The 10,904-nt window shown below is 35.5% G+C and overlaps 2 protein-coding genes across 2 annotated transcripts; both read right to left on the bottom strand.

Annotated features, from left to right (window-relative positions):
- Positions 1-6,245: 6,245 nt before the first annotated feature.
- On the bottom strand, positions 6,246-9,040 carry LOC113804165 (uncharacterized). Its single transcript, XM_027355003.2, has 4 exons — positions 9,010-9,040; positions 8,848-8,858; positions 7,464-7,689; positions 6,246-7,068 (listed from the first exon to the last, which is right to left on the bottom strand). The coding sequence occupies exons 1-4, from the start codon at positions 9,038-9,040 to the stop codon at positions 6,641-6,643; spliced, it is 696 nt and encodes a 231-aa protein (XP_027210804.2). The 3' UTR covers positions 6,246-6,640.
- On the bottom strand, positions 8,791-10,079 carry LOC113804167 (uncharacterized). The gene is made up of 2 exons (XM_027355005.2): positions 9,920-10,079; positions 8,791-9,556 (listed from the first exon to the last, which is right to left on the bottom strand). The coding sequence occupies exons 1-2, from the start codon at positions 10,020-10,022 to the stop codon at positions 9,111-9,113; spliced, it is 549 nt and encodes a 182-aa protein (XP_027210806.1). The 5' UTR covers positions 10,023-10,079; the 3' UTR covers positions 8,791-9,110.
- Positions 10,080-10,904: the final 825 nt, after the last annotated feature.

Raw genomic sequence — 10,904 nt, 5'->3', positions numbered from 1 at the left:
AGAGAGAGAAGAAAGAAGAGAGAGAGAAGAGAGAGACAGAGAGAGCACCATGACGCACTCCTTACTTCATTCTTCTACACCCGTCACCCATAATTAGTTTCATCCTGTTTTTGTGTTTTTTTCCAGTGTGCGTTTTGCGAAGTCACCAAATCAGCCAAGTCTCCGTTTTATGTTAAATGTCAGTGTTTTCATTTTTTCTCACTTTGTTGTAATATTTTCCTACACTGACACTTGCCCTTTGCGCTGTGTAACGAAATCAGTATTATCTTTTCGAAGCAATTAATTTTGGATGCATTAATTTGTCTCTGTCTACTGATATTTCATAATTATCATTACTGCAAATGTCATTGCCCTCAAAATCCATACTTTTGTTTAAATTATACTTTTTTTGTATTTTTTTTCAGCTTTGAAAGTGGTGATGTTGCTGACTGGCCTTACGTCCTTACACGTGTTTCTTTAGATGTGTTTTATCTTTTTTTTAGAGTCATGGACCCCTTTAAGAATCTAATGAAAGCTAGGGACCCCCTTCCACAGAAATAAATTCACATAAAAACAACTTTGTAATGTTTTTTTTATTGAGATTTGATTGCATGTGATATACACAAAGTATTATTAATTAAACTTTAAAATAACCCCCCTAAAAGAACACTCCTATTCATACAAATAGTAATGTTAATTGTAATCTGATCCTAACGGAACCCCCTGAAACTCATCCAGGGGTTATTTAAAGGAATTAACCTGTTGTTTTCATGAACCGTTTTTGTACCTTATGATACTTTTCCATCCTTTCCAGTGACCATTTACTTTTTTGTTTGCATTGATCTCTATGTCATATAATCTAGGAAAGTTGCCCGTGTGCCTCGTTCCTCTAGGCTTCCTTACAAACTATTATTGTTGCTATTCCTTTACCTCATTTCTCAACGAAATATTTGTCAAGCTTCATTCATAAAAAAAATATATATTTTAAGTCGAGACTAATGCAACTTCTTTATATCTCTAACAGGTGAATGGAAGCAATCACTAACATGCAGCGTTAAACTGTATGCCAAACTCGATCAAAAACATTTGTCTTTTGATGTTGCGATAAACATAATGATGATTCGGATTCTTCACTTTCTTCATCCCATCGTTTTTCAGACTCCTGATTGAACCTTAAGGAAAATAAACCGTGTTCCATGGAAGCTGATACTGTACTGAATCAGATCAAATTCTTTATATTGTCGTTGTTATTGTTATATAATGATAGCAAACGTAGCAGTAGGATTGATGATGGAGATAATATTGATAATTCTGATACTAATGATAATTATAATAATAACTGTATACTCATAAACTCCATAGAGTTATAGTTGATTTTGGCAAGGTAATGTCCATGTGGGTTTGGCGTATTTAGTTAGGACTCTCTGGTGATTACATGATCCCATAGTTACAAAAAACAACAAAAATATGACATCACAGGCTGAGTAAAAAGGCAACATAGAACTTCCATACTAAACAAATCTTTCAAAACATAACCAATATAAAAGACAACACTCCATACACTTGCTTGGTAAAACAAAGGCAACCCGTCACACCAGGAGAAGCACCAGTCAATCAGATAAGGTTCTCTCCCTCCGGCCGACCTGACTTGACCGTAAATACTGGTGATTGTGCGTGTCTGTATGCGTGGAATTCATGTCGCCTGCTGAAAGTTCTAATCACCTTCCATAATTGTTCAGTATTGTAGTGAGCAAAATTTAGAATGTAAATTCCGATTTTAGCCGTAATGCCTATTTCGTAACTTTTCTCTGCTGGATGGAGGCAGAACGTTCTCACAATTCGTCGTACCCAGTAAGCGCCGTGATCTGCCTGCGTGTATCTCTTTTACGTTTCAATAAACCTGCTCGTGACTGCGTTTTGTTGCTTTTTGACCTTTCTTGACACTTGTATTCTACACCTGAGTTCCTTTACCGCCATCTACATACTCTAGAACTCCTTTTCTTTAACCTATCAGTGATATTACAGCCACTTATTACCAAATATAAAGATTTATCTTGCCATTTCACTTAAAATATATATTCCGTTGTTCACCCACAGTAAAAACAGCATCAAGATCAGAATATAATTTATTCTTGCTCCGTCTAGCATCCTGACATATCAATTACCTGTTTAATAGTTACTAACAGACCATTACCACAACGCACGAGTCTCGTCCTGCACAAAGGAGCAACGCACCAAACTCTTGCAATGGGGAGCTATGCATCAATCAAGTTCAAAACAACCGAATGAAAGACATCGCTCCACGACTAATTCTTGTGCATCACTGAAAAGACTAAAAAGCCAAAGGCCCCATCAACTGTATACGATGTGCTATACAATATATAAACGATTGTCAGCTGGTAAGATCGTTTCCTGCCTGGACCGTGGATATCCGAATATATATTTGACTGCCTCGGTTACTGACCAGACAAGAGCATTTCTCTCTCTTTCTCTTTCTCTTTCCCTTTCTTTCTTTCTCTCTCTCTCTCTCTCTCTCTCTCTCTCTCTCTCTCTCTCTCTCTCTCTCTCTCTCTCTCTCTATATATATATATATATATATATATATATATATATATATACATATATAATAAATTAATATTGAATTAATTGGGTCTTCTGAGCCGGAGTACAGATTGGTCTTTTAAAATCATCAAAGAATCATTGCATTGTCATGAAAGCAACTGGATCTACACCTTTGAGAGGAACAAACTGCCACAGAAAAATAGGGAAAATGAGGATTTTTCGATAACCTAAATGACATTTAATAATGGTCGCATTAATATTCATGAAAATGCTGATAATGCTGGTAATTACATACACACACATATATTAATGAATAAGGAAATTACATCAGTGATTGTGTCAATGATGATCATCGTAATTATAATAAGCCTGTAACAATTATAATATAAACAGTAATAGTAATTATCATAATCTTATTCAAGCTTAGGATACATATATACATATATATATATTTATCAATTAATAAGAAAATTACACCCAAGATTGTATCAATTAAAATAATAATATCAACGGGAATAGTAATTATCATAATCATAATTAAGCTGAGGACACGACGGGGATCAGAAATAATGACTATTATTATCATTATATTAATTAAATTATCATTGATACTGGTAAGTGACTGAGATGGTATTTACACCAGAATGTTAACAATGGTAATAATACTTATCCTATTATCAACACAATTACTAGTACTACACTTCGGTAATTATTTGCATATTATATACATAATATATATATATATATATATATATATATATATATATATATATATATATATGTATTCAATGCACTTTGTTCTGAAAATAATGAGAATATCTTTTCTTATACTAGAAATTATCGTGGTGATAATGCTAATACTAACAATGGTAACAATAGTAAGAATGATGTTATAAGGATCGAACTAATATTCATAAGAACGGTGGTAATTATAATAATAATGATAATGACAATGATAATATTTATGGCACTAATGATGAAAAATACAATCAATCAAAAAAAGAAAAAAAGAGAAAGTAATAAGTGAATAAGGACAATAACAATTCAATTATGGTAAAGATAATGAAGGTACTACCAATTTAATAAGATAACAGGAATAACAACGACAATTATAATGATAATGATATCAATAACAATTATAACAAAAACAACTATTAAAGTAACAGTGACAATGTTGGCATAATCTGCTATTACTCCTACTGGCAACAAACCATACATAAGGATATTATAAATGATAATGATAATACCAATAATAATGATGATAACCACAATATTTGCAATGATAAGTATGCACCAGGGATCATGTTATCGATCTCTTGTAGCCCCTCCCCTCAATGAAATAATAAAATGAAAAGATGCTCACACGTTGTAATACCAATCCGTGTGTGTGTGTGTGTGTGTGTGTGTGTGTGTGTGTGTGTGTGTGTGTGTGTGTGTGTGTGTGTGTGTGTGTGTGTGTGTGTGTGTGTGTGTCTGTGTGTATTTACCATATAATGTTTATACACATATATGCATATTCATGTGTGTTTGTGCTTATATGTATGTATGTATATATGTATTAATATATACACAAGCGTGTGTGTTATTACTATCAATATTATTGTTATTATTATAATTACTATATATATATATACATAATAAATAAATATATATATAATATATATATACACTATATATATACAACTAGTAGTAAAAATTATGATAATAGTAACAACTGTACTACAGCTCTTACTGCTTTTACTAGTAGAACAGTATCAATCAAATAATGATGGAGAGCAAACAAAAACAATGATGCAACAGCTGCCACAACGTAAACACGTTAAAAGGCACACGTCAACGACCCAGGCACAAGCAAAGACGAGGAACACTCCCCCCCCCCCCCGACTCACGCGTGCAAAATTATGACAAGTAGAAAAAAAAACCATACTATTGATGCATGTGCCTATGTAAAGGTTGAAATATACGCAAGCCCCGTCCAAACACACACACACACACACACACCAAATCCCATTCAAAACCACACACACACACTCAAAATCCCACTCAAAACCACCCACACACACACATACACACCAAATCCCACTCAAAACCACACAAGCGCACATACGCACACACTCAAAATCCCACACACACACACACTCAAAATCCCACTCAAAACCACACCCACAGTCTCCCACCCACCCCTACCTCGACTCCACCAGCGCCTCCGTCCCCTACGCCTCCCTATGGTAAATAAATCCACGTCCCTATCCCTTGTTAAAACTACCCTCTTCCTGCTATGTAGGGGGCGGCAGGGGAGGTTCACACGCTGGCGCCGACGTCTCTAATCTTTGACACATTTATAACGGGCGGAGAGACAGGAAGAATCCGATTAAGAGAGCGCCACTCAGAAATAAGTCCAATTAGGTCTCTCGGCCAATCACGGACTGCTGCCTCGACGTTTGTTTACACCTCCTGCTCGGTGGCTCCTTTCTCTGCGTCCGTGTTCGTTTGCTTGTTACTGGCGTTATTCACGTCATTCTTCATTTTTCTTTTGGATTCTAATTCTTTCTTTCTTTCTTGTTTTCTTCTTAGTCTCATTCTTTGAACTCTTTTTCAGTTTCCTTTTTTTTTCTTTCTTTCTTTGTAAATTCTCCTTCTGTTTTTGTTCTTTTCCAGTCCCCTTCTTCCTCCTCTTACTCCTTTTTCGTCCCCTCATCCTTTTTTTCTTCTTCATCTCCGCCTCCTCCTTCGTCTTCTTCTTCCTCATTTACTTCATCTCATTATCCTTATAGCAGTCGTAATAACAACCTTCTCATTATTATCATGATTATCGTTAATATCCTCTCTATTTTGCGCCTGATATTCTCTAATTCCAAAACTTGTAGAATGATCTCAATTATAATAATAATAATAATAATTTGATAATGATTATACGTAAAATGAATAGGTAAATAAATCAATAAAGAAATAGAAGAGGGAGAGGAAAAAAGACTAATATGAAGGTCAAGGAATCAAGAAATTACATCCTTTTTAGCAAGCCAGCCTCTATGGTGCTTCATTTGAGCGAACCGTAAACCAGAACACGCTATATCCTTCGTTAGACGTGACGACACGCGCATACGCAGATGGTAACGTGTGTGTGTGTGTGTGTGTGTGTGTGTGTGTGTGTGTGTGTGTGTGTGTGTGTGTGTGTGTGTGTGTGTGTGTGTGTGTGTGTGTGTCTATCTATCTATCTGGCAATCTACCTATCTGTCTATACACACACACACACACACATATACATACATACATACATATATATATATATATATATATATATAAATACACACACACATATATATGTGTGTGTATGTACATATATATATATATACATATACATACATACATACATACATACATATATATATATATATATATATATATATATATATATATAGAGAGAGAGAGAGAGAGAGAGAGAGAGAGAGAGAGAGAGATACATATACATATGTTTGCGTGTATATGTATATGTATATATAGAGATATACATAAACACACATATATATGTGTGTGTTTGTTTGTGTACTTATGTGCATGTGTGCAGCCGGTGCAACTGACCCCCTCCCCCTCTTGCTCGCTAACTGCAATCATAAGCGTAATCATAGATCATTTTGGTCTGCACATCAAGCCTCTTCTCTATCTCTCTTAGTTTTGATTGATTTGGTGTAACTGAAAATCAGAACTTTTAGAAAATCTTTTTTATTAGCTTCATCCTACTAATGCATCTGTTGCATTTCATAGGACTGAAAACGCGTATAATCATACATATCAGAAGATAAAACTGCAGTCTTACCTATATATATATATATATACATTAAAGCCTCTTTATGAGATACGTAAAAATACTCTGAAAATCAGAGTGAATAGAATATCATACCCGTACATAAAGGTATGCAAAACTCTCGTAATATATGAATAATTTAGTTTGTACACAAGTAATTTTCAGAGAATATGAAGTACTACATGTGTGGAAGGCTTTGTCGATAGATAGATATTAACTTACATTGCCATAACCCACTGCAACAAAAGATAATCATCTCAGTATATGGAATGGGACTATCAATAAATCAAGTGTGGTTTAAGCGGTCTCCTCCACTCTGGCAACTCCTGACGACCTGGCCGAGACGAAAACTCCGGTGGACCTGCGAGGCTCAGACGGAGGTGTGCTGACGACGGCCCTGGGGACATAGCCCTCGTTGGAGTATTTCGGGGAAGAGTCTTCGTAGTTATAATCAGGTCCTCCGTTCTTCGAGGGTTTCTTTCGCTGGTAGAAGTACCTTATTCGACCAGAATTATATCTCCTACGACCTGTCTTGTATCGACGACGCCCGTACATCCTGTCTCTGCCCCAGGGGTCATCCCGCTCGTAGTAGGAGTTTCTCTTGGATCTCACGAGGGCTTCGGGGTCAGCAGGCTCCACTTTGGGGAAGTGGGAGCTGTCAGGCAACGTTATGGCGGAAGACCTCCCTTTTAGCGTTTTCAAGGATTCGATGGGCGATAATCTGTCTGCAAGGTCAGCCAAATGTCAGAAACTGAATCTCTGTCAGGTTGGGAATTGATGATATCGCTTTTCTTACAATACATCGAAGAAAATGCAAAACCACAGCTGCAGAAATGTAGAATTATCAAAATGATGCTACGCGATACTGCAGCATTATTATAGCAGCCACTTTGCAGGTTTATGTAATCTAATCACCCAAAGGAATCCTAGGTACTTTGAAAATTCTCTTAACGTGTTTTAATCAAATTGCAACATTAACAGATCACCTGGGAGAATTGTTTGTAATAAATTTGAATACCTGAATCAGTAAACAAAGTCTTTAAATGGATTTAATTTCTTAACAATAATAGAAATCATCTAAATACCTTTTCTTAAAGGTACCGGCTGTGCGACAACGTACCTCCTGTTACCACGGCAGGACTGAAGGCGCCGCTCGACGGAACAGGCCCGGCCGCAGCAAGGACCGCCCCGAGCGAAAGCACCAGAAATTGTTCACTTCTCATGATGAGTAAAGCCCCGAGGTATGCAAAATAAGACTCCAGACTGACTCCTGTCCCCAAAAGCTCTTCTTTATATAGCCTCGCGAGTGGCTCCAATAAGACTCGCAGGACACAATTGGCCGCTTCCTAGAAGAGGCAGCGACGTGACGTTATTAGGTAAACGCTGGGGCCTCCCGGGGGACGTGGCTGCGGCCATTCGCGCGGCAGGAGGATGTTAACACGCACTTTGGGCAATGGCGTCTGAGGACAGGTTGGGCGGATGGGCCCTGTGAGAAGGGCGGGTGTGTGTGTTACATATGTATATACATACATATATATAAATATATATATATATATATATTATATATATATACACATTTACACAAATGTATATACATATATATATATATATTCATATATATATATATTCATATATATATATTCACATATATTCATATATATATATATATATTCATATATATATATATATATTCATATATATATATATATATATAAAACATAATATATATATGCATACATACATACATACACACACACACACACACACACACACACACACACACACACACACACATATATATATATATATATATTATATACATATATATACATATATATGCATATATATATACATATATATAATATATATATATGAATATATATATATAATATATATATGATATATATATATAATATATATAATATATATTATATAATATATATATAATATATATATGAATATATATATATATTATATAATATATATATATGAATATATATATATATATATATATACATACATATATTCATATATATATGTATAGATGCATGCATATATATAATGTATATATACATATGTATGGATATATATATGTATGTATATATATGTATATATATATAATGTATATATACATATGTATATACTTATACATATATATATATAACTATATATATATATATATATATATATATATATATATATATATATATGTATATATATATAATGTATATATACATATGTATATACTTATACATATATATATAACTATATATATATATATATATATATATATATATATATATATATATATATATATATATATATATATACATGTGTGTGTGTGAGTGCACTATTTGTATATGTAATTCTTTTGGATGGACTCTTTCCTATACTAACAAACGTTTCGCTGACTCTCTCTCGCTTAACTTCAGGTTATGCAAAATATCTTCATTTTTTACTTTTTATTTGCTTCATAATCGTAACAAACTATAATCGTAACAAACATTTCCCAGGCCTGGAAATATATAAAAGTATATAAGCATATAACATTGCAGTGTTATAAATAAAATGCATTAAAACCTCTTTATAAAAGATTTGAAAAAATATATACTCTAAAAATCAGAGAGAAAAGGATTACAAAAGTATGTAAATATAATCAATGATACTCATAATATATGAATATGCTTGTCTAGACATCTTAAGTAACCTTTTGAGAATATGATTACATTAGTGCAAGGAACTATTTGAACTTGAATTCAGGTCGAGCTTAACCGGTCTGCTCCACTCTCGCGACTCCTGACGACCTGGCTGAGACGAATCCCCCGGAGGATCTGCGAGGTCCGGACGAAGGCGCACTGACGACGGTCCTGGCGACATAACCTGTGTTTCCGTATTTCGGGGAAGAGCTCTCGTTGTCGTAGTTGTGTTCGTTGTTATTCGAGCGTCTCCTACTTCCACTGAAATACCTCATTTTGCCACGGTTGTACTTCTTCGCACGACTTATTCTGCTGCGCTGGCGGTTGCGTCCGAAAATCCTGTCTCTGCCCCAAGGGTCGCCCCTCCCGTAGAAGTTTCTCTTTGGTCGCACGAGGACTTCGAGGTCCGCTAGCTCTACTTCGGGGACATCCGTGGCCGCCTGTGAGCTACCAGTCAACGTTATGGCTGAAGAACTTTCTTCTGGCGCTTTCAAAGATGCGATGGGCGATAATCTATCTGCAAGGTCAGCCAGGCATCAGGAACTGAATCTCTACAAAGGGCTTTCAAGACGAGTGTAAGTGTTGCTAAGTAACACCGCAACATTGACATAACACTCACTAGTAAATCCTTATGCATTGGCGAATTCTCTAACGTGATTTTTATCAACAACGATGTAAACATTAAATCAAAGATTGGTTTGCAGTTGTTTTGAATAGACCTATCTGAATCAGTAGCGTCTCTAATTTGATGCAATCACCCAAACAAAATAAAACATTTTATCCAATATACACCTAGAAACACTTTGATCGCAATCAAGTTCAAACTAACCAAAGACCACAGCAGGAATCTTTTACCAAAACTCAGCTACGAAAAACAAACCTGTAGTCACTACTGTAGGACTGTTGGCGCCGTCCAACGGAATAGCGGCACCCGCAGCGAGTGCCACCCCGAGCGAGAGCGCCAGAAACACTAAACTTCCCATGATGTGTGAAGCCCCTTGCCAAGTACAAGGAGGCTCTGAACTGATTTCTGTCCCTAAGAGTCCTTCTTTATATAGCCTGTAGGCGGCTTAATTGGCCATTTCCTAAAACAGGCAGCGACATGACGTTATTGGGGAAACGAGTAGGCCAGGCGGAGGACGTCATTCGCGCTCACTAAAACCGAGAAATGAAGCATCCCTCCTTCCCATTGGACGAAGTGTGACGTCATCTGACTCAGCAACATGTTAGTAACATCCACAACGACCACTGTTTAACACTTTATTGCCTCTAACACATTTGTTCATTTAAGTGTCTCAAACTATTCCTTGAAAACTTCTAGTGCTGTATATGGCCATTTACATCACAATATGCCAGACAAGTTTGCATTACCTGTGTGGGTGTGTGTTTGTGTATAAAATTGACTTGTATTTCCACCGACATTCACGCCTCTTAGTATATGTTGCGATATATGATTTTACATACATTGCTGATATGTGTGTGTGTATATATATGTATATATATATATATATATATATATATATATATATATATATATATATATAATGTAAAAATATCTATCTACCTAACAATACACATATACACATACATATATGTGTATGTACAATATAATATGTGTTTATGTATATGCAATATACATATTAATATACATATATATGTATGTGTGTGTGTGTGTGTGTGTAATTGGGTTCTTCCTCCGGGCACTGAGGATCAGCAGCCCTGAGTTCCTTGAAAGTGAAGTTACGTATGTAATTAATTCTTTCATGAAACATAAACACCCCAAAGGTCTCCTGCTGAACCTCAGAAAGAAGGCGAACACACATACAAGATCCAACCCTGTGATGCCTTCTGATTTTCTCGTATTA

Source organism: Penaeus vannamei, chromosome 2 (assembly GCF_042767895.1).
Source record: "Penaeus vannamei isolate JL-2024 chromosome 2, ASM4276789v1, whole genome shotgun sequence".
NCBI classification, from domain to species: Eukaryota; Metazoa; Arthropoda; class Malacostraca; order Decapoda; family Penaeidae; genus Penaeus; species Penaeus vannamei.
Note: the sequence above shows the minus strand (reverse complement) of the source record. Positions and strands in the feature narration are given on the sequence as shown.

Coding starts and splice junctions, on each gene's coding strand:
- LOC113804165 (XM_027355003.2), bottom strand. CDS start 9,040: ATGTCTAGACAAGCATATTCATATATTATGA. Junction 7,069..7,463: donor TCCTGCCGTGGTAACAGGAG/GTACGTTGTCGC, acceptor CTGACCTTGCAG/ACAGATTATCGCCCATCGAA.
- LOC113804167 (XM_027355005.2), bottom strand. CDS start 10,022: ATGGGAAGTTTAGTGTTTCTGGCGCTCTCGCTCGGGGTGGCACTCGCT. Junction 9,557..9,919: donor TCCTACAGTAGTGACTACAG/GTTTGTTTTTCG, acceptor CTGACCTTGCAG/ATAGATTATCGCCCATCGCA.